This window comes from Mauremys mutica, chromosome 7 (genome assembly GCF_020497125.1).
Source record: "Mauremys mutica isolate MM-2020 ecotype Southern chromosome 7, ASM2049712v1, whole genome shotgun sequence".
In the NCBI taxonomy this organism is placed as follows: domain Eukaryota; kingdom Metazoa; phylum Chordata; order Testudines; family Geoemydidae; genus Mauremys; species Mauremys mutica.
The window spans coordinates 76050285-76075289 of record NC_059078.1 but is presented as its reverse complement, the minus strand read 5'-3'; the positions used below and the strand labels follow the sequence as shown (position 1 = coordinate 76075289).

The window sequence follows — 25005 nt, the reverse complement described above, 5'->3', positions numbered from 1 at the left end:
TTGACTTAAATGGAGTTACTCGTGGTTTACACCAGTGTGAAAGGGGAATCAGACCTGGTCCAAAAAAAAATTCATGTAGTATTTGGTCTTTGGTCTCTGTGCAAAACCCCCATTGACCATGAATGAGATATCTGTGAGCAGAATATAGGTAGAATATTGCATTAAATTCATCCAAGCAAGGAGAAATCATGTCCGTTTATGTAACCCACATTTTTTTCATCTCCCAGCGTTGCACAAAGTAAAGTGCTGTGAACTTTTTAAGAAGATGCAGAGTGTCTTAGCGGGAACAGGGCTTGCCATGATAAACACTGATTTTTCTTATAAGCAATAATTAGCATGCAAATACCGTGTGCTCTTTTACCACATGAATTAATCTTCCTGCCCTTTGGGCATGTAGCTGAAAGGTTAGCAGAAGGACAGAATGCTCATTGAAGGAGGTAAGTAATGATGTATGAATCATGATGTTAGTGACTATGTCCTATGGAATGTCTTAGCCACTAATCTGTGGTTCAAGCTGTTTGTGAACCAGCCCCATTTGAAAGGTTTGTCCATTTCAATACTTAAATTTAGAAGCTTTACTGTAAACAGGGCTCAGGAGAGAAGGCAAATTAGGCTACATTTTATTTTGAGAAAAACCCAACCCTTTCCTTGCAACAGTGTTCTACATGGGATTTTTATCTTTTCCTAAAGTGTCCACGATCATTATTTCCCAATTCACATTATCCTCACTGCAAAGCAAATGATCCAGCCACTTCAAATGCTAAATAATTTGGATTTTATCTTTAGAAATCATGAGACAAATTCATCTCTGGAGTAACGACACTGCTTGAGTCTCAGGGATTGTCTGCATTTTGCAATAGCAATCAGAGGAGCTGCACTGGTGCTGAAGTGCAGATGAGAGCAAGCTGGGGTTTGCATTGATTGAGCTAATCAAAGTTCCCCCTAGCACAGCGCATGCACACTGAGGCTTGCCTGTGTCTGCATTTTGGGGTGAGCACCAGTGCAGCTACACTGATTGTTAGAGCCCTACCAAATTCATGGTCCATTTTGGTCAATTTCACAGACATAGAATTTTAAAAATCCTAAATTTCATGATTTCATCTATTTAAATCTGAAATTTCACAGTGTTGTAATTGTAGGACTCCTGACCTGAAAAGGAGTTGGGATGGGGTTGCAAGGTTATTGGAGGGGAGGGGGTTGTGGTACTGCTACCCTTACTTCTGTGGGCACTGCCTTCAGAGCTGGGCAGCTGCTGGCCAGGATCCCAGCTCTGAAGGCAGAGCCACCGCCAGCAGAGCACAGAAGTAAAGATGGCATGACATGGTATTGCCACCCTTACTTCTGCATTGCTGCTTGCAGAGCTGGCCCCTTAGTCACCACTCTCCAAATACACAGCTCTGAAGGCAGCAGTGCAGAAGTAAGGATGGCATGATATGGTATTGCCATCCTTCCTTCTGCGCTGCTGCTGTTGGTGGGGCGCTGCCTTCAGAGCTGGGCGCCCGGCCAACAGCCACTGCTCTCTGGCCACCCAGTTCTGAAAGCAGCGTCAAAGTAAGGTGGGCAATACCATGACCCCCCTCCCCAAAATAACCTTGTGATGTCACCTGCCATTCCCTTTTGGGTCAGGACCCCCAATTTGAGAAACACTGGTCACCCCTGTGAAATCTGTCTAGTATAGGGTAAAAGCACACAAAAGACCAGATTTCATGGGGGGAGACCAGCTTTTATGGTCCATGATGCACTTTTCATGGCCTCGAATTTGGTAGGTCCCTACTGATTATTAGCCACCGAATGCTAAATAAGTGCTGTTTCTGAGTGCATAAAGAGCCGCAGATTAATTTTAATAATGGTGCTGACAATGGTTTGACCTGTCAGCGCTTGCAGTTAAACCATTTTCAGCACTAACTGAAGGAAGCCCTTGCTGTCCTCTGATTTCAGCAAGGGGCTAATTTTCTGCGTTTGATAGGAATCTCTGCCTCAGTTTACCCATCTGCAAAATAGGTATAATGCATGTGACAGATTGACAATATCTTGGACAAACCTTATGGAATTAATAAACCAGGGGCCTCCTCTCCTGTTTGAGCTTCACCAACATCTGACAGCTGTGACTGGCTAGCCTCCTCCAGGGTAGAAAAGAGCTCCTGGCTACATGCGTCTCTGATCTCCGAGTCATCCTCTGCCTCCGAGTTATCCCCTCCCCCTCCCCCTCCTCATCCAAGATTTCCTGCTCCTGGCTCGGTCCACATTCGACTGGCATGTGAACCGCCAAGTATTCACAGTGGTCTTTGCTGTGGAGATGGGGTTGTCGCCAAGTATCGTGTCCAGCTCTTTCTAGAACTGGCAGCTTGTGGGCGCAGCATTGGAGCGGTGGTTTGCCTCCTGCGCCTTGTGTTAGGCATTCCGCAGCTCCTTCACTTTGACCCTGCACTGCAGTGTGTCCCGGTCATGGCCCCTTTCTGTCATGCATCATGAAATCTGTCCGTAGGCATCATCATTCCTACAGCGGGAACACAGCTGGGGTTGGACAGCCTCCTCTCCCCACATGCTGATGAGGTCCAGCAGCTTGGCATTGCTCCAAGCGGGGGATCGCCTGGTGTATGGAGCAGGCATGGCCACCTGGAAAGATGTGCTGATACCACTGTACGCATCACCGAGCAAACAGGAAGGGGACTTTCAAAATTCCAAAGGAATTTATGGGTGGAATAACTGTTGGTCACGTGAGGGTAGGGCAGTAGAGTTCAAACCGATGACCAGAGAAGCGAGAACAGGCATTGTGGGACACCTCCTGGAGGCCAATCGCAGCACTGTAATCAATCACTGTCTACACTGGCACTGCAGTGCTGTAGCCCTGGCACAGAAAGCTGCAGTCCTCTCATCAGGGTGGTTTTTTACAGTGCTACAACTGTGCAGTTTCTTTACACTAAGTGGCTTGGCAGTGTGTACACCTCGGGAGTTACAACACAGAAAGCTGCTTTACTGCACAGAAACTTGCCAGTGTAGACAGGGTCTAAGCTATTGCTAAGCAGACAGTGGATGCTCCATTTGTTTGCACAGTCACCACCCTACCAGCATCTGAGCACTTGAGCACCATATAATACCTACAGGGGCGGCTCTAGACATTTTGCCGCCCCAAGCATGGAGGGTCCGCTGGTCCCATGGCATGCCTGTGGGAGGTCTGCTGAAGCCGCGGGACCAGCGGACCCTCCGCAGGCAAGCCACCAAAGGCAGCCTGCCTGCCGCCCTCCCGGCGACCGGCAGAGCGCCCCCCGCGCTTGCCGCCCCAGGCACGCGCTTGGAGCGCTGGTGCCTGGAGCCGCCCCTGATACCTAATTGTATTTCATCCAAGCTAATCTTATTTCAGGCAGATGTTGTCTGTGTTCAATGTGAACTCTCCACATATGAGAAGCTAGGAGTTTTCAGGGGTCAGCCAATTCCTAAGAAAGTCCCTGTTTTACTTTTATAGCAATAAACTAGTCAACATGAAACAAGGCTTGATTCAATTGACGGGTGTTTTCCTGTAAAAGCAGACAAGGCAAATAAACTATTGAGCTAGGGCATTGTTCTGACTTCCCCTTGAAAAAGAGTGATGTAGATTTTGTTTTGTTTTTATCTGCTCCCAACACTTTGGAGAGTCACTGCACTCTTATTTTGTCACCCAAACAGAGTAATCTGAATGTGGAGCTGCTGGCTTTTGACCTTCCCCACAGCAGACTTAGGAGCAGTGTTGAAGGAACGGTAGGATGTGTGCTATTGTGAGATAATGACACACCTGGGGTGATTCTGGGAAGCCTTCATATAATCAAGAAAAAGTGATATCTAAAAATGATGTGCCTAGGCCCTGATGTGTGTTACTGCAACTACCAAATAATTGGGGGGAAGGGTTTTTTCCCGGGTTTTTGCTTTTGCTATATTTTAAGAATTGCTGTTTTTATTTTAGTGAACACATTTTCACAATGTAGAAAACTGTAACAGATTAAGATTATCTGTGTGAGAGCTATATGGCCAAACCATTCTCCTGTGCCCAGGGCCGCCCAGAGGGGGGGGCAAGTGGGGCAATTTGCCCCAGGCCCCGGGCTCCGCAGGAGCCCCCACGAGCATGGCTGAGGCTCCCTCCTCTCCCGGAGCCTCAGCCCATCCAGCAGCGTCCCGGACAGCTCCGGCAGGGCCCCTGAGCCCCGCCCTGCTTAGAGCCGCGTGGTGAGGGGGCGGGGCTGCGAGCTCCAGGCTGTGCGGAGAGAGCTGAGCTCAGCCTGGAGCTCCCAGCCCCGCCCCCTCACCACGCGGCTCTGAGCGGGGAGGGGCTCGGGCCCCGCCCCCTGACCACACGGCTCTGAGCGGGGCGGATCTCAGGCCCCGCCGGAGACACGCTGCCTCTGTCGAGCAAAGCTCCTGGATGCGCTGAGGCTCTGGGTGAGGGGGGAGCCAGGGGTAAGGGGTCAGGGCTGGGGGGTTGGCTAAGGGGCAGGGAGGGGGCAGAGGTTGGGGGGGCAGTCAGGGGACAGGGATGGGAGGGTTAGATTGTGGGCATTCCAGGGGTCTGTCCAGACTCAGCGAGAGGGTGATAGGGGTTGGGCCAGTCAGGGGACAGGGAGCAGGGGTGAGGTCCTGGGGTGGTGGTGATGGGGGGGTCTCTGGGGGATGGTGAGGGGGCAAGGAGCAGGATGGGTCGGGGATTCTGAGGGGGGCAGGCAGTTGGGGGGCACAGCCTTCCCTACCCTAAAGCTCATTCAGCAGTTTGAGGCTTGCAGAAGAGCCAAGCTGTGAGCTTTTCCATTAGGGCTACCATCCCTTTCACTTCTCAAATGCCAAATTATAGTCTATATTTAATTTCAGTGCCATAGGGAGATTCATGTCAGAGGAGGGTAGCTTCATTTAAAATTAGCCACTGGGGGAGGGATCACATGAGAAGAGCAATATCCTTCCCAACCCTACCAAGAGAGACCCCTCCCCTGCATTCCCTGAGGCTCCAGAGGGGTTAATTCAGTGGTTCTCAAACTTTTGTACTGGTGACCCCTTTCACACAGCAAACCTGTGAATGTGACCCATCTCCCTTATAAATTAAAACTTTTTTATATATTTAACACTATTATAAATGCTGGAGGCAAAGCAGGGTTTGAGGTGGAGGCTGACAGCTCGCGGCCCCCAGTAATAACCTCGTGACCCCTGAGGGGTCCTGACCTCCAGTTTGAGAACCCCTGGATTAATTTAATTTTAGCACCCTGTGTCCATTCACATGCATGTGCTATTTTGAGCATTTCAGTTTTCACAACATAGGCTCATCCCAGATTTGGAACAAGCTCAAATGCTCAGTTCGTGGAGTATGCACATAAGCTATACTAAAGACAAATCCACAGTAACCGTCTCCAGTTTGTGAGGGACCCCATGGAGCCAGTCTCTAGGACTTAACCTCCATGCATTTATCTGTTTCCATTAATGGCTATTAGCCAGGATGGGTAAGGAATGGTGTCCCTAGACTCTGTTTGTCAGAGGGTGGAGATGGACGGCAGGAGAGATCACTTGATCATTACCTGTTAGGTTTACTCCCTCTGGGGCACTTGGCATTGGCCATTGTCGGTAGACAGGATACTGGGCTGGATGGACCTTTGGTTTGACCCAGCATGGCTGTTCTTATATTTTAACCTAAATGAACTCAAAGTTATGGAGACAGATATGAGTCAAGGAAGCCAGCACAGTATCAGAAACCTGGAAAAATCTCTGACTGGATGGGCTCAGGCGTTTGGTCACAAGCTGAGGTGGTTCAAAAAGTTTTGGTTTTTTTTTTAAGCGGAATTTTTTTATTGTTTCTTTAAACAATCAAACACAGCAAGCAGCAGATATTTGGCCACACACTTCTGAAACCCCAAACCATATTCAGGTTATGGCAGACTAATTTCAGCTTTTCAATTAAAAAAACCACAACAAATTTTGAAGGAAAGCAGACGTTGTCCGTGATTTTTTTCTGCTTTTTAAAAACCCCTAGTTTTCGATCCAGAAACAGTTTTGACGGCACATATTTGTCCAACCCTTTTAATGAGCTTTAGTGCCTTTTAGCACTAGCTGATGCTGAGAACCAGTGATACCTTGTAAATAAGTTTTTCTCAAAACTGGATTTGTGCCGAGATGCAGAAGGTTTATTTTTCCCAGGGCCGCCTCTGGGGGGGAACAAGGGGGCAATTTGTGCCAGGCCCCACAGGGGCCCCCACGAGAATATAGTATTGTAATTTTTTTTTAATGGAAGGGGCTCCTGAAATTGCTTTGCCCCAGGCCCCCTGAATCCTCTGGGCGGCCCTGCCTGTGCCTGGCTGAAGATCCAGCACAGCAGCCAGATCTTACCTCTAATGGCACCAATTATAGCTTCTATAACTGGCTCATAGAACATTAACTTAAATGCTTGGTTTGTTTTTGAACCAAAAGGAAATCACTCACTGAGACTAAATGGAATCTGGGTGGGCAGGTTTACTTCTCTGAGTTTTAGCCCCATGAAGGCCATTGGGACTTTAGCTATAATTCTGCTCAATCATTTGAACATTCAGGGGAGTGGATGTATAGCTTAGTGATTTTAAACCATGACTGATTTGAGGAATAAACTCTTAGTAAGCATTGTGTGGTAGCTCTACCCAATGAAAATGAGCTGAAGCTATATGCTATGTGGATCATACAATAGAGTGCATTATAAAGGTACAGCATTTGCTCTTCAGCTGGATCTTTGAAAGTAAGAGAAATCTTTGGCAAGGATCTAGAAATCCTACTGGGGCAAATAAATCTGCTTTTCTTTTCAAATGCTGCATCACAGTGTCCCTGGCCTTGTATGCTCTTCACCCCACATCTATACAAACAGGAGCACCGCCAGCTTTTTTGGCGCCGTAGGCGGCGGAAGGTCCCGCCCCCGACATGGCGCCCCCGACAGAGGTGGCAGAAGGTCCCAACCCCGAAATACCGCCGACGACCGGGGCGGCCGAAGATCCGGCCATCCCGGTCGTCACCCCCCAAAATGTTAGCGCCCTAGGCGACCACCTAGGTCACCTAATGGGTTGTGCCGGCCTTGCATACAAAGAATGGTATTCCTGCCTGCCTAAAGGTCAGTGAAAACACCCATATTCCTCCTGCACTTCACCACATACCACAAGCACAATCCTTTCTTGAGCTCTCCATGGAATGATGCAACTCAGCACCAGGCCCTGTATAGGGCTGTGGTTATATGCTGCAATCTACCTGCAAACTGCTCCAAATTAGGCAAAGACTCTTCCAAGGTGGCTTGTTTGTTTAAGCTGGGCTTGAATAGTCCATAGAATGTGTCAGCCCTGTAGTGGTTAACAGTGTGCCACCACTGCCATCCTATTTGCTAGATGTGTTGGCCTTTTCATTAGGCACTAATCTGAGACTGCCAGTTGGCTATCAACAAAAATATCTAACACCTGGGTGCTGACATACCACAACCTTAAAAGCCCCTCTTTGACTTTGGCTCCAATGCTGGGCTATTTTTGGAGCTTCCTTGTATCCGATCACATCCTCAGGCTGCTCTCTAAGAGACCATCTCCAGAAGCAAGAAGGCTGATTAAAATAGCAGATTCTTCCTCACCATTAGGCCATCTGCTGTACAGTTAGAGTGAGTAGTACAAACATTCCTATGAGCTACTATGGGAAAATAACCAATGATGGAGTTTTTTTGTTAGATATATGTGCAATCTAGAATGTGTGTTTTCTATCCTCCTCTCAAACTCACATCTAACTTGATGAAGGCTGGTGAGGAGAGACTCACGAGACTGCTCAATTTAACACTCTTACGTCCCTGTCCTTGCCATTTATCCTGCTAGGAAAATGGGCAAGTACGATCCACTGAGGTCAGCTATCTGGGAGATATTTGGGTCTCATGACCAAGAAGGGCTCTCTGTGATTGGCCAGCTCATAGAGAGCAGAGCTGCTCAAAATATTTCAATATAAATGATTTTCTTGTTCTATTTTTTGTGGAAACACTGCTCACTGTGAATTTTTTTGATATTTTTATTTTATACAATATTTTTCATGTTTTCCTTTTCTTTTTTTTCTGACCTCTTTTTTCCCCTCATATTGTCCTTGTTTTACTCTTCCCCTTCCCAGAAATTTTGGAAAACTGATTTCCTTTATCAAAATGACTGGGAGGAGAGAAGGAAAGAAGAAAATAAAAAACAAAATATAAATATATAAATTTTAAAATATTAAAGTTGGTTCAAAATGAAAATAACTTTAGGATATTGACATTTTTCATAAAATTGTTGACCATCTCATAGAGAGAGCATTCCTGGCTATAGGTGACACCTACAGCAGGGGGTTCTCAAACTGGGGGTTGACACTTTTCAAGGGATCACAAGGTTATTACTTGGGGGTCGTGAGCTGTCAGCTTCCACCCCAAATCCTGTTTCGTCTCCAGCATTTATAACAGGTTAAATATTTTTAAAAAGTGTGCTTAATTTATAAGGGGGGAATGTCTCACTCAGAAGCTTGCTGTGTGGAAGGGGTCACCAATATAAAAGTTTGAGAATCACAGACCTACAGAATTGTTCAATCAGTTTTCTGTGTTCATACAGCCACTAATCCTACACCACAGGTTACTTGCACATAGAAAATTACTTATAGGCCAAGAGGATTAAAAACCACAGGCTTTCTGGAGTGCATTGGTAAATTATATGCGCACCCATTGAAATAATAACCTGTTACTACCCACTTCTTACTCTATTCTGCGGCTTTGTTTACTCATTGGTTATCCACAAAAGAGTCTGGTCACAAGCACCTGATCCGAAGGCTGAGCACTAACTTTTATGAGTTCTATTCTTCTTCAACTCTTTCTGTTAGAATAGTCTTGTTATTCTGAGGGCATCTTATTGCTGAGGTGACACATCCATGCATCTGATGAGCTGCAATGAAACACCTCATCTTAGGTGTAGAGCCATCACCAGGCATCTGTTCTCTCTGTCTGGTTATTTTAGGCTTTTTTAATGTATCAGTCACTGTGGTATCTAGTTAAATTCAAACAGATGCTGTGAACAAAATAATGCTCTATTTGTTTTAAGGGGACTTCTGCAAAGCCTGCTGCCTGTTAAACATGCATGGAAAATAGCAGGGTATGGGAAATGATCATTTTTGTAGGGTTGAGAGGATATAATCGGTAGAGATACTACAGAGTTATCTTCAGTTTCTTTAGCAGGATTCTGAAATGACAGTGTGCTCTCATTTCAAGGGTAAACCTAAGTCTGATGGACAAGAACTTGGTAGTGAGCCATGTTTTACCTCACTCACTGTAGCTAATTGTGTGGTGTTTTATCTCCATCCTACCACTTACTCGCCCCCTAATGCTTCATTCTATTCATACTCTGGTGGACGTAGAAGCCCAACTTTTCAAAGTCAAATATGGTCAACAGGTCACAGCCTTTACAAATGCTTAACTTGTTGCCTGCAATTTGTGTGCATGCTTAACTGGATGCCTGAGCATGTGAATACAAGATTTCTATGTGCATTTGGGGTATCTGCATGTGTATGGTTCATGGATTCCCATGCAAAGTCCTTACTTTGATAATCTGGACCAGAATCTACAACTTGGATTGTGAACCTCATGAATGGAGACCAGCATAAACTGTCTCCCTCCACAGAGTGATTTCCTCCCTCCACTGCCAGCTTTGGAAATGGTTTTCTCCAAGCAAAGCATAAATCTCTGCATATATCTGGGTGTCTCCTTCCCATGTATTAGAGATGCCATCAGCCAATAAACATCACTGCTGTAACCTGTATTATGTTGGAGAGCCGGTCTGGCACTATGATTCAACTCACCATAAAACCTCATTCTTAAAGGTCCCCTGAGAAGGAAGTGTTACTTCCCAAAATGAAGCTGGAAATGAGGAATGTATGGTGCTACGCACGTGGTTACACAGGCAGAAAAGGAAGAATCCCATTATGCCAATAATTTTATTGTGGCAGATCTTTCTGGCTGTAAAGCTCTTGTTAAACTTCAGTCCTTATCAAGAAGCCTGAAGTGTTTTTGAAATACGATTTCACCACTGTCCAGCCTTATGGTCCAGTGAGTATTGCCTTGCACATGGGGAAAAAAAGGTATCCTTTTTGGCTTGCTTCCCTATGCTAGAATGGGTCTGTGAGTGTTTTAAAGGCATTATGCTAAGTATTTAGGATAGGTTGGACTGACAGTGTGTCTCATTATTCAACAGTACCTCTTCTGGACAATAAACAACTGACACAATAAACAACTGACACCAACAAGCTCAAAAGAAAGTCTGAAAAATAATGGCTGTGACAGACTGTGGAGAGGACTTAACTATGCATCTAGGTAAGGCTTTGAAACAAGTCAGTTTCTAATTTTGTTCGTTTGTGTCAGAGGGAAGCATAGCATTAACAAGGTTTTGTTTTTGTTTGCTTGCTGTGTAGATTGAGTTTTGCTATTTTGCTTTCCACAAAGGCATTCAGAGAAATTAATAATAAAAACGTGTCAGTACATCCTAAAGCATGGAGCTGTGAATGGCACTCACTGTGCTGCTGACCCAGATTGGACTCTGCAGTACCAGTCAGTGATTCAAAAACAGAAGTCTAGGTAGGAGATTGAATGAATCTTTTATAGCAGAGACCTACTTACATGTCCTGGAAAATTTTGAAAAATATTCTGCTTGAACAGAGTTCTGCCAAAACACATACTTCCCACACACAGATTGGCTTTCTTTCCCCTGTATATTGTCACACATAATATTTACCTATGGATCATTGTTGTTTTTGGTTCATCTCCTCTTGATACTTATTTATGATCCAATGTCCTAATTCTCTCTTTCTGGTGACATCCCAATCATTCTGCTCCCCTCTGTCCATTCTCAAGGCCATAAATTATGGCCACTCATTGATAACTTGGGATGGGATCCCTTTAGAGAAGGAGCGGGCAAACCTTTTTTTTTTTTTGCCCTGAGGGCCGCATCAGGTTTCGGAAATTGTATGGAGGGCCAGTTAGGGGAGGCTATGCCTCCCCAGGACCCCTGCCCCATCCACACACACTCCACTCCCTGTCCCCTGACTGCCCCCTGCCACCTCATCCACCCCCCACCTCCTGACTAACCCCCGGGACCCCTACACTCATTCAACACCCCTGCCCTCTGACCTTCCCGACCCTTATCCACACCCCTGCCCCCTGACCACCACCCTGAACTCCCCTACCCTCTATCCTAGCCTCCCTGCTCCCTGTCCTCGACTGCCCCCGGAACCCCTGCCCCTGACTGCCCCCCGCCTCCCCATCCAACCCCACTTCCTTCCTGACTAACCCCTGGAACCCCTGCCCCCATTCAACCCCCCTGATCCTTGCCCTCTGACCGCCCTGACCCCTATCCACACCCTGAACTCCCCTGCCCTCTATCCAACCCCACCCCCGCTCCCTGCTCCTTACCGTGCTGCCTGGAGCACCGGTGGCTGGCGGCGCTACAGCTTTGCCTCCCGGCTGGAGCCAGCCATGCCACAGCACAGCACAGAGCACTGGGTCAGGCTGGGCTCTGCAGCTGTGCTGCCCGGCTGCCCAGAGCATTGCACCAGCAGCACGGCGTGCTGAGACTGCAGGGGAAGGGGAACAGCGGGGCCGGGGGCTAGCCTCCTGGGCCAGGAGCTCAGGGGCCAGGCAGGAGGGTCCCGCAGGCCACCATAGTTTGCCCACTTCTGCTTTAGAGGACACTTGATCATATGCTGCAGAACCATTCATTCAAATTCTGAAACACTGCTTGGTTTCATCACATTCACACCCCTTATTATTCAGTATGGCCCTGATTCAGCAAGGTATTTACGTACATTCTTAAAGTTGAGGCATGTGCTTATGTACCTTACTAAATGGGGGCCTATCTGCAAACATTTACGTGGGCATATTTTTGTTCACACCAGTGCCTGGAAAATGGCTGTTTGTATCAATACCTGTATCCACATGTGAACAAGGATATATTCTGCGTGACTAGAATTAGACATTTGTTCATTATTCTCTATTCATTCATTACTATTTCCTGTCCTCTTCTTAAAATGTGTTACCCAATGAGGGAGCAGAAATAATACTATGTGATTTAGGTGACCAGCCACACACCACAAACAATGAATAGTGCATAGTCAAAATGAACACTTTTCACCCACACTCTAGGCTGAAATCTGTCTGTACACTCTATTCAGTCAGTACTTCCATGCAACAAATAAATGCATGTGCATAAATCAGGATTGGATTGGGAAGAGGAAAAATGGATAAATTAATGAGTTTATTTAATTCAACCACCTTTACTTCAAAACTATTACTTGTCTGTATTACAGTAGCAGCTTAAGGCCCAAACCAATATCGGGACAGCATTGTGCTAAGTGCTGTGTATGCACATGGTAAGCACACTCAGCCTTCCTATTTTGGGATGAGGAACAGAGCCTAAGTCTTCCATAGTTTCATCCTCTACAGAGTATTTATTTTGCTTTTCATTTGGCAGCTGTAAAATCTAACCCTCCCCCCCCCCCCCCCCCGCCATTCAGACATGATATAAACTGAGAATCTGATCCATTCTTTATAGGAGACTCTCTCTCCCAAGCAGGAGCCCAGTGCCATTATATGCAAGAGTAAATATCTTTCTTACCCATTTCTGGACTGTGGGGTTCCAGCATCTGAATCCTCTCTTTCTCCTTGATGTGAAGTTATGGTGCTTGAAAGATGGTCCGGGGTCTCCTCCTTGAGCTTCTCCATCTCCCAATCCTCCTGTGACACAGGGAACAATTGAGGATATGTAGATGTCCCATAAATTGATGTCTTTGAGTTGTGGAAAGAGCCATCTTCGTATCCATGATTTCTTGAATGTGTGACCAGCTCCACCAGTCCTACTGAGACACAGAGGAGCAAAAGCTTCACTATCATTATGGCTTTTCCTAACCAGCCACACCTGCCTCTCATTCTCTTCCCTGAAGCTCAGACTGAATTACTTCTGGAATGCCCTCATAATATTTTTTAAGTTAAAACTTGGAAAAGGAAAAAAAAGTCTTGTAACAAAGAGCGGAAAAAGCTTTCAACCCTCCCAGTGACTGTGGAAATGTCAGAGGCCATCAAACAATGTGAGGCTGGGTTCCTGTGGGGAGCTCAAAAGACAGAGAGGGGAGAAAAGAAGTGGGGGAAGGGTCATCATAGTTTATTCAAGGAACGTCTGATTTTGGCTGCCTTCTAAACTTGTTGGTGAACAGGAATTTAGTCTTTATCAGCTGCCTTCTCCCTGGGGCACAGGAAAAGGATGTTAGCTTTAAAGGAAAGGAAAAGAAAGAAAAGAAAATATTGAGCGATGTAGCAGATTTCCACTGTGGTGTTCCCAAGCCCAAGAATATGTCACAAACCAACCTGCTATAGCATCTGCTCACACGTTACTGCTATGATTTAAAGGCTGGAAGGCACTGGTTATACTTTTTAGCATAGTTATAGTACATATTACAAGCTATTACTGTGCCCACTCCTGGGTTGGGTAGTACTCTGAGCGCAGTGAGAGGAGAGCTTGGGTAAATAGATATTAGGGGATTTGTAGAGATTTCTTTCCATAGTTTGGATGGGATTTTCAACAATATTCAGTGTTAGTTTAACAACAGGCATTTTACACCAGAGTTATGCCAATGTTGAACACTTCTGAAAATCCCAGTCTGGGTACCTTCTCTTTCCACTTCCTTTGAGTGTGGACCCTATATGATATGTTGCTATGTAATAAAGTTACCAGTATTTGCCAACAGCTAACACACAGTAGTAACTGAGATCCTGCCACATTTCACCCTACTTAGAAAAGGAAACATCTGTGACATCTTGAATATCACTGTATCATAACTGTTGGCAAATGCTGATTTTAATGGCCATCGCTGTGTGGTTTCTGTTATTAGTCTATACGGTGCCTCTCTTGCCTCACTGTCTTGCCGTATGTAACTCTCTAATGTATTTGAGGATAGAGTTTATAGGAAAGATGCTTCATAAATTAAAAGAGATTGGTGCTCTGGTGCATATTTGGATGCACAATTGTTAGATCAGGCACTGAATTAATACGCAGTGTGAATGGAGGATACACATGCAAGAATGCTGCATGTCCTTCAGAGTGTGAAATGTAAATGTGCTCTAACTATTCCAAAGCAGCTTAAAGGTAGGGAGAGTAGAGTCCTAACTCTACCCTTAGCCTTTCTGATAGCACTGGAAGGGTTCACGATTGAAATTAGTGAAGTTGCACCCACTTGGGGCTGAATTTGGGCCTCTCTCTCTTTTTGACTTCCTTTCTACTTGACAACAGTAACCAGATGAAGAAGGAAATACCAGTTTCTGCCTAATGTCAGTTAGTAGACTTGAGCACTATGTCCAGCCAACAGCAACTGAGCAACCAAAAGGTAAGTGGTGCAAAACAGACTTGAGGAAAATCTCTCTCCAGGGAGAGAATGTATGCCCACTATAGTCACCTCTCCAGAGACATGAAACAACAAGATACGGTTCTGGATCTGCAACTCTAAAAGTAATGAGCATCTTCCTTCTGTTTCCATCCTGTCTTTCTGTTGTATTTCATGTTTGAGTGCATCCCATTACGATACACATTACTCTCAATGTGCGATTATTTCATGAGATATGATCCAGATACAAACATACTTGTATTACAAGTAACTGTCAGTGTTCAAGTTACTTTGTATACCTTTGACCTATTCATTATGTTTGTGTATCAGCTGAATTCCTTCACAGACAAAAAACTGAAACAAACATGAAGAGTCTTAAAAACAAAGCTACTATAGTAACATGGGTTCTAAAGGAGGACTTTTGGGCTACAGATAATAATGACTGTTCCAATCAATACCTACTTCCAAACCCCATTAAGCTTATCTTCCATCACATATCTTTCCATTCAATCTTGTATCGTCTATTCAGCCCTTATCCTCAGTCAGATTAGACATATCACACATAGAGTATAGGGCAGTATTTCTGTGTCCTATGACTGTTTTTGGAGTGTCTAGTCCTCACCTCTCTTTTGGGTATTAGAATTTATTTTATGCGGCTTTTAAAATATGCTGCTTAGAAATGAAGCAGACAAAATATACAGATTACACAGCCATTTGCACATTAATAATGAAACACATTTTTTTTAATACGACTGAAAAGTGCAGTCTCCAGGATGATCAATATTTTAGCAATTGTCTGTCTATGGGCCTAGTACAGCAAGAACAGCTGCAAAGTAGAAAGGGTCTGTATAAATTATGAAAAGATGCCCCCTTACTAAACAAAACTTAATATTAACCCCATCTTAGTACTGACTGTCCTGATTTTGGGCATCTAGGTAACATACTCACCTGCTACTCTCTATTTCCAGCAACTAACCCATTGGTTAACTGGCTGTCAATTTTATTCTCTCCCTACTCCAGGGGAGCAGATAAGAGCCCCCATTTTGGAACATCGTATTTGCAAACTTTGCTTACACTGACCTGATGTTTCAGAAGCAGCCCAGTGGAACCAGGTATAGGGGCTGAAGAGTAGTTCAATCTCCATATCTATTCATTCCTTGGGTTTGCTGATCAGTCTGCCACCAAGGGCCGCCATTGTGAAGATGGGCTTTATGATAAGGACACTTGTCCACCTAGAGCTGGACTGATATCAACTAATTTCACAAAGGCCACCTAACATCCATTGAATGGCTCTTGGTCACTACTCAACTGAGCCAGACTGAACTGTCATCCTACCTGAAGTGTTAGCTTTAACCACATTTTATAGAATGTGTGTATCACTGATGGGGAGAGAGAGAGAAAGGGTATGTGATAAAAATCTGATTTAAAATGCACTTTGCAAAATTATTTGGAAATAGGTTTTACTCCACAAATGTATTTCAGGGCAATGTTCTGAAGCACATCAGCAAGCAACTTGATAACTAGAGCAATATGGAATCTTTTGGTGAGCTGCAGGACTATTTTTCAGAGGTTCCTGGCACCTCTCATATGAGCCTCTCCACCAAGGTTTCACTGCAATGGCATCTCCATTTCAGGAATTGACTTTCAGTTGGTGATCAATGTTTGCTCTTCCCTGTTTGGTCCTGATCATTAGCAACATTTACTGTGCTCTTACCACCTAAAATGCTTCAATCAGTACAGAATTTCAGGTTAGGAGCAACTATCGCATACAGCTACACCAGACTTAACTATACAACCATTCATTCTGCACATAGCTTTCATAATTGCTCTTACCATGCTTGGTAATTACTACATCTATTTGTGTTTATTCAAGATCTTCCTCCCTCCCAGACTACCTTGCACCTGTAGTGAGGACATAATGTTCCATAATCATATCAGAAGTACTTGTCTAGTTCTTCGGCATTGGGTGAATCCCCTTGGAACTGGGTAAGATCTATGATGAAACATCTCACTTTGGCCACTTTTTTACTCCTCAGTCTGGGAAACCATTACTACAGGCCAGTATGAGGTGTGTGTCTCACCACCAACCGAGGCAAACAGGACCTCTGTCTAAGAGCTTGTCTACATGGGAAAATTGATCAAAGTAGCTATTGTGGAATAAGCTGTTCCATATTACCTCCCTCAGTTCTCTAGGTAAAAAGTCACTTTATTACAGAATAATGAGTGTGCTTATGAAGTGCACTTATTATTCCACAATAAAGTGACATTTATTCCAGAATAAAGCATCCACATGGGGCACTATTCTGGGCTTGGTAACTATTCTGGGCTTTTCCCTGTGTAGAAAAGTTCTTAAATTAATTTTTCATACTACAGTTTCCCATTCTTTGCCTTGTGCAAGGAAACAAGAAAACGGATTTAATTGATCCATTTAAGATTCAAATTCAGTATATTCTGCTCGATAAATTGTGGTTATAAACATGAATGGTTTAAACATTAAAAAAAAAGGGATAGCCTTTTAAAAAACTCAGAAACCAGGAATGGTTTTAAAGAGCATTTGTTGTTGCAGAAACCCATGTTCTGGCTTTAGATGTCTGCACATAGCTCATCGGGAGGGATGGGGCATTAACAGAATAAATATTCATTAGTTATGGATTTCCATGCCTGGAAAACACGGCCTTGTTCTCTTTCTGTCTTATCATCACGCACACATGTGTGCACACTCTCGATGCAATGACCTCTAGAAATGAGTAAACTGTTAACCTGCGCAGGTGGGCACCTACAGAGAACAACTGAGGAGTGCAACTTCTTTGTTGCTCAGAATGGGGACGTATTCTTTCAGCAAGTCTTGCAGCACGGGAAACCATGATACTGCAAATTCTTGAAGCTGCAGTCTCACTTTGGTTTTATTGCTGAATTTCTCTTACAAATTTTGGAGGAAAGGTAGTATGAAGATCAATGAATGTTGCACTAACAACAATTCACTACTTGCATGTATGCCCTATATACTGCATAGTAGCTGGACCATATATTACTCATTGCATGGGAAGGAAGAACTGATTTATTAATTAGCTGTGCAAAAAGAACATCAAATTTTAAACTGATTGCTAAAAGGTCAAATAGGATTCTTTCCCATGTAGATGTGACCATTATGCAGTTCTTTCCCACTTTTTTTCTAAGGCATCTAGAATTGGCTGCATCAGAGACAGGATCTCATCTAGCAATCTTATGCAGATCAATGGTGTGTGATCCAGTATGACAAAACCTATATTCTGTTTACAAAAAGCTGCCTGGCCAAATGGCATTTGTCAGCCACAAATGCATGTGATTCTCTTTCCATGCCCATCCTCCAAAAATGTCACACGCCATTGAACTATTTAGACACATTGTGACAAAAGAGATTTCACACTAAAATCTCATCCCATTGTTGGGTCTCTGTCACTCAATGCATTAGGGGGAAGGGATAACTGAGTGATTTGAGGATTGGCCAACTAAACCCAGGGTTGTGAGTTCAATTCTTGAGGGGGCCATTTAGGGAACTGGGGTAAAAATCTGTCTGGGGATTGGTCTTGCTTTGAGCAGGGGGTTGAATTAGATGATATCCTGAGGTCCCTTCCAACCCTGATGTTCTATAAGAGCCAGACAGCAAAGAAGGTTATTTACTGTAACTGGAGGCTCTTTGAGATGTGTGCATGCCATGTGCCTGAGTCTGGAAATTCTTCCAAGCGGTGTCCATTGACCAATAAATGCACAGTGTCTTCCCGAATGCTTCAGTACAAGGAGCAGAATGGGTCAATGCCTCTCCAGTTCCTCATCTTACCGCAATGCAATAGGGTCCAAAGCTGAGGGGAAGGTGGGCAGGTAGTGGAATATAGATAGGGATCTTAAAGAGCTTCCAGTTACAGTAAGTAATGGCCATTTCTTCTTTAAGTGCTGGTCTCCATGTGTATTCCACATGTGGGTGACTCTCAAGCAGTGTTAAGTCTGGAGAAGAGTGTGAGGAAGTTGGCAACAGTGATGCTTTTTAATGCTGTTCCTACTGATGCATCTGCAGCAGCTGCTTGAGTCAGGGTGTAGTGTCCCATAAATGTGCAGACAGAGGCCAAGTTGCCACTTTGCAAATGTCCTGACGCGAGATGCCCAATCAGGGTGCCATTGAGGCCTGTCAGGGAGTGGGGGTGTGGATAGGGGTCAGGGGTGTGGATATGGGACAGGGAGCAGAGGCGGTTGGATGGGGGTGGAGTCCCAGGGGGTGGTTAGAGGCAGGGATCCCAGGAGACAAGGAGCAGCAGGGGGTTGGATGGGTCAGGGGTTCTGCGGGGTGGGGGAGTCAGAGGGCAGGAAGTGGAAGGGGGGCAGATAGGGGGTGGGGGCCAGGCTACCCAGCCCTCCATACAGTTTCCCTAGCCGGCCCTCCATACAGTTTCAGAACCCCAATGTGGCCCTCAGGCCAAAAAGTTTGCCCATCCCTGCCTTATGTCAACCTAACTGAGTAGTGTAGATCAGCCCTCAGTCCTCACTTTAGCCCTTAGTAAGGGCTTTCAATGACAAGCTTCACGTTTACTGCCTACTTTGAGTAGGTTTCTCTACTTAAGATTGCTGCAGGGTTTCCAGCTCTGTGCTTTTGCCAGGTATAGAGTGCAAGTACTAAATCTTGAAACCTATTCTTTCTGTCTTTTCTCTATGAAATACAGAATCATAGAAATGTAAGGCTGGAAGGAACCTTGAGAGGTCATATAGTCCAGGCCCCTGTGCTAAGCCAGGACCAAGAATACCTAGACTATCCCTGACAGGTTTGTCTAACCTGTTCTTAAAAATCTCCAATGATGAGATTCCACATATTCCAGTGCTTAATGATCCTTATAGTTAAATTTCCCCTCCCCCACCCCAAAAGACCATAAGAACGGCCATACTGGGTCAGACCAAAGGTCCATCTAGCCCAGGGGTGGGCAAACTTTTTGGTCCGAGGGCCACATCAGGGTTGCGAAACGGTATGGAGGGAAGGCTGTGTCTCCCTAAATAGCCTGGCTTCCCTCCCCCAGCTGCCCCCTTCCACTTCCTGCATTCTGACTGCCCCCTATCCAACCCCCCCCCCCGCTCCCTGTCCCCTAAAAGCCCCCTGGGACTCCACCCCCTCTTCAACCCCCTCATCCCCTGAACATTCCCTCCCGGGACCCCCTCCCCAGCCCCTTTTGGAATGTGTGCTGCCAGCACGGTGAGCTGAGGCTGCAGGGGAGGGGAGACTGCAGGAGAGGAGCCGGGGCCGGCCAGGAGCTTGGGGGCTGGGCAGGACAGCTGCGCGGGCTGTGGCCAATCCCAGGTGCTCCGGAGGGAATGAAGAGAAGAGCTAATAATCAAGTGATCCATCCCCTGTTGCCAGAAGCCGGGAATGGGCAAACAGATGCTAGGGACATCATCCCTGCCCATCCTGCTAATAGCCTCTGATGGACCTATCCTCCATGAACTTATCTAGTTCTTTTTTGAATCCTATTATAGCCTTGGCCTACACAACATCCTCTGGCAAAGAGTTCCACAGGTTGACTGTGCGCTGTGTGAAAAAATACTTTGTTTTCTTTGTTTTAAACCTGCTGCCTATTAATTTCATTTGGTGATCCCTAGTTCTTGTGTTATGAGCAGGAGTAAATAACACTTCCTTATTTACTTTCTCCATACCAGTCATGCTTTTATGGACTTCAGCATAACCCCCTCTTAGTCGTCTCTTTTCCAAGCTGAGAAGTCCCAGTCTTATCAATCTCTCCTCATATGGAAGCTGTTCCATACCCCTAATAATTTTTGTTGCCCTTTTCTGAACCTTTTCCAATTCCAATATATCTTTTTTGAGATGGGGCTACCCACATCTGCACGCAGTATTCAAGATGTGGGTGATCCATGGATTTATACAGAAGCAATGTGATTTTTTTGTCTTCTTATCTATTCCTTTCTTAATGATTCCCAACATTCTGTTCACTTTTTTGACTGCCGCTGCACATTGAGTGGATGTTTTCAGAGAACTATCTACAATGACTCCAAGATCTCTTTCTTGAGTGAAAACATCTAATTTAGATGCCATCGTTTTGTATGTATAGTTGGGATTATGTTTTCCAATGTGCATTACCTTTGCATTTGTCAGCACTGAATTTCATCTGCCATTCTGTTGCCTAGTCACTCAGTTTTGTGAGATCCTTTTGTAGCTCTTCGCAGTCTGCCTGGAACTTAACTATCTTGAGTAGTTTTGTATCATCTGCAAATTTTGCTACCTCACTGTTTACCTCTTTTTCTAGATCATTTATGAATATGTTGAATAGGACTGGTCCCAGTACAGACCCCTGGGGGGCACCACTATTTACCTCTCTCCATTCTGAAAACTGACCATTTATTTCTACCCTTTGTTTCCTATCTTTTAACCACTTACCAATCCATGAAAGGACCTTCCCTCTTATCCCATGACAGCTTACTTTGCTTAAGAGCCTTTGGTGAGGGACCTTGTCAAAGGATTTCTGAAAAATCTAAATACACTGTATTCGCTGGATCCCCCTTGTCCACATGCTTGTTGACCATCTCAAAGATTGGTGAGGCATGATTTCCCTTTACAAAAACCGTTCTTCCCCAACAAATTATGTTCATCTATGTATCTGACAATTTTGTTCTTTACTATAGTTTCAACCAGTTTGACCAGTACTGAAGTCAGGCTTACCAGCCTGTAATTGCCTGGATCACCTCTGGAACCCTTTTTAAAAATTAGCATCACATTATCTTCCTGTCATTTGGTACAGAAGCTGATTTAAATGATAGGCTACATACCACAGTTAATTGTTCTGTAATTTCACATTTGAGTTCTTTCAGAACTCTTAGGTGAATACCATCTGGTCCTGGTGTCGTATTACTGTTTAGTTTATCAATTTGTTCCAAAACCACCTCTAATGACACCTTAATCTGGGACAGTTCCTCAGATTTGTCACCTAAAAAGAATGGCTCAGCTTTGGGAACCTCCCCTCACATCCTCAGCCATGAAGACCGATGCGAAGAATTCATTTAGTTTCTCCACAATGGCCTTATCATCCTTGAGGGCTCCTTTAGCATCTCGATCGTCCAGTGGCCCCACTGGTTGTTTAGCAGGTTTCCTGCTTCTGGTGTACTTTTAAAAAAATGCTATTACTTTTTGAGTCTTTGGCTAACTGTTCTTCAAATTTTTTTTTGGCCTTCCTAATTATATTTTTACACTTCACTTGCTAGAGTTTATGCTCCTTTCTATTTTCCTCACTAGGATTTAACTTCCACTTTTTAAAGGATGCCTTTCTGTCTCTCACTGCTTCTTTGGCTTTGTTTAGCCATGGTGGCACTTTTTTGGTTCTCTTACTATGTTTTTTAATTTGGAATATACATTTAAGTTGAGCCTCTACTATGGTGTCTTTTAAAAAGTTTCCAAGCAGCTTGCAGGGATTTCACTTTTGGCACTGGACCTTTTAATTTCTGTTTAACTAACTTCCTAATTTTTGTGTAGTCTCCCTTTCTGAAATTAAATACGAGTGTTAGGCTGCTATGGTGTTTTTCTCACCACAAGGATGTTAAATTTAATTATATTATGGTCACTATTACCAAGCGATCCAGCTATATTCACCTCTTGGACCAGATCCTGTGCTCCACTTAGGACTAAATCAAGAATTGCCTCTCCTCTGTGGAATTCAGGACTAGCTGCTCAAAGAAGCAGTCATTTAAGGTGTCAAGAAACTATCTTTGCATCCTGTCCTGAGATGACATACCCAGTTAATATGGGGATAGTTGAAATCCCCTGATATTATTGTGTTTTTATTTTTATAGCCTCTCTAATCTCCCTGAGCATTTCACAGTCACTATCACCATCCTGGTCAGATGGTTGGTAATATATCCCTACTGCTCTATTCTTATTATTAGAGCATGGAATTATTATCCGTAGAGATTCTATGGTGCAGTTTGGTTCATTGAAGATTTTTTACTTCATTTGATTCTATGCTTTTTCACATATAGCGCCACTCCCCCACCAGCACAACCTGTTCTGTCTTTCCGATATATTTTGTACCCTGGTATTACTGTGTCCCATTGATTATCCTCGTTCCACAAAGTTTCTGTGATGCCTGTTATATCAATATCCTCATTCAATATGAGGCACTCTTGTTCACCCATTTTATTATTCAGACTTCTAGCATTTGTATATAAGCACTTAAATTGTCACTTTCTATCTGTCTGCCATTACATGATGTTGCCATCATATCTAACCTAAATCTCCCTTGCTGCAGATTAAGCCAATTACTTGTTATCCTACCTTCAGTGGGCATGAAGAATCACTGATCATCATCCTCTTTATAACAGTTCTTAACATATTTGAAGGTTTACCAGGCCTGTCCTCAGTGTTCTTGTCTCAAGACTAAACATGCCCAGTTTTTTAAACCCTTCTTCATCGGCCAGGGTTGTCTAAACCTTTTATGATTTTTGGTACTCTCCTCTGAATTCTGGTTTGTCCACATCTTTCTTAAAGTGTGGTGCCCAGAACTGGATGCAGTAGTCTATTCAGCACCGGTGACGCCTCAGGTAGAGTGGGACAATTATCTCCAATGTCTTACATACAACACTTTTATGTTAATACACTCCAGAACAAACTAGCCTTTTTTTTTAAATTGTGTCATATTGTTGGTTCATGCTCAGTTTGTGATCCACTATAACACCAGCTCATTTTCTGCAGTATTTCTGCCAGGCCAGTTATTTCCCATTTGTAGTTGTGCATTTGATTTTTTCTCTTTCTAAATGAAGTACTTTGCACTTGTCTATTGAATTTAATCTTTTTGAATTCAGACCAATTCTTCAATTTGTTAAGGCCATTTTGAATTCTAATCCCATCCTCCAAAGTGCCAGCAACCCCTCCCATCTTGGTATCACCTGCAAATTGTATAAGCATACCCTCCAGTCGACATATATTACTTTATAAAGTACAATGATTTCCTTGACCTCCCATCCTTTGCTTCCCTAACAACCAGGGCCTTTACTGGGCTGAAGTTATTTTTTCCACTAGAGTACCTTGTTTCAGAGACTTCCAGAAGTGCAGACTCTGCATATTGAGGGGATTGGACACATGCAAATAACTTTGGGCTATGATCAGTCAAAGGAGATTTTGAAAGTTTGAAAAAGAGTCTATATTCACTTTGATCTCTGGCACTGGTGTCAACATCAATCAAAGCTTCAATAAGATCTGTATCATTAGTATATACATTTCCACCCTTACTATACCTCTCCAAGCTGGAGTCAGTGGTTTTGGACAGCCTTCCTTTGAGTCTCTTGGTTATTTTTTCTCTTTTTTTATTGAACAACAGTTTGATTATTCATAAATTTACAATCTATCAAAGGTTTGAATCCTATGAATGCATATGGAAATTGTATTTCATGTATCTTCATCAAGAACCAAATATGAGGGAAAGATTAAAAGTGCCTGTGTATTATTTTCCAGATCAATATTTTTTTCAACCTCTTCCCTGTGAAAGGGGAAAAAATAATGCAGCAGTCTAGCTGTAAGAGAGAATTATGTGTGTGTTTGTCTGTGATTTTGTGTCTGTCAAGATTTAGCTGTAGAGTCCCTCTACAGTCATTCTATATCTAAACCTTCCACATGAGTGACTTATAGACCATTACAACTCCTAAGATTGCACAGTATTCTTTCCTTAACATAGTTAGGCCTCTCAATTTAGCAGATACAGCCAGCAGCACTGAATATTCAGGGAATAGTATTTTATAACATTTTATTTCCTGTGTAACCTAATAGCAGAATAATAAATATGATTTGGTACCCGGCTTCCATGAGACCAGCTGCTCAACACTTTTGATTGTGCTAGAAAATGGTATAACAGTTGCTGTCAAATCTAGTTTCTTTGAATTATGATTTGTCAGCAAGACAATAGCTAACTTGGGGCACTTAGAACACGATTCAGCAAAGCACTTAAACATGTACCTAGCTTTAACCACACGAGTAGCCCCATTTCAACTCAATGAGATTACTCACACACTTAATATTAAGCACACACTTTAGGGTTTTGCTGAACTGAGCCTTAATTTTGGAGGGGCTTTCTATGTAGCCTAAAAGATTTTCCACAATCCAATGTCAGATCAAAGGTTTGATTTCCCCAACAGTTCTCACTATGCACACATTTGATATGAGTGATGATGCCTGCATAAAAATGTTGCATCATTTTGAAGCAGCTGAACTGAGCGGCGTCTACAACAACACAAAAAGGTGAGTAGAAAATGGGATTCCACCCGCCACCCAACAAGGGTGTGTGTGAGTTTTCAGAAGTGAATAATTGTAAGATGATGTGCAGCCAAACATAAATCACATAGCATGCCTTGTGGGGCTAACTTCAAACTCCACAAATACAATCATCTGCTTTTTAACTGTGAATTAAGCTTTTGTAAATGGATTTTGTTCCCTCTTTCTGCTGGTGTTGGCTACATAGGGATGTTTGTGATACCCCTTATTAGGGATGGGTTCTGGTAACTGCTAGCAAAAGACACCTGACCCTGTTTGTTTTGTTAGGAATACCAGCTATACCTATTTTTCAGCTTTGAGGAGCCTGCAGTAGTTCTTCCCATTTGCTCTCTCCACCATATCCTTGGAGATTT

General features: G+C 44.0%; 1 protein-coding gene across 2 annotated transcripts in view; it reads right to left on the bottom strand.

Moving 5' to 3' along the window:
- Positions 1-12921, bottom strand: part of MMRN2 (multimerin 2) — a 48410-nt gene extending 35489 nt beyond the window's left edge. For both annotated transcript variants that reach the window (XM_045025890.1, XM_045025891.1), the window contains exon 1: positions 12609-12921. In XM_045025890.1, the coding sequence (XP_044881825.1) occupies positions 12609-12919 (311 nt within the window). In that variant the 5' untranslated portion in view covers positions 12920-12921. The remainder of the gene's footprint in view (positions 1-12608) is intronic.
- Between the last annotated feature and the right edge of the window lie 12084 nt (positions 12922-25005).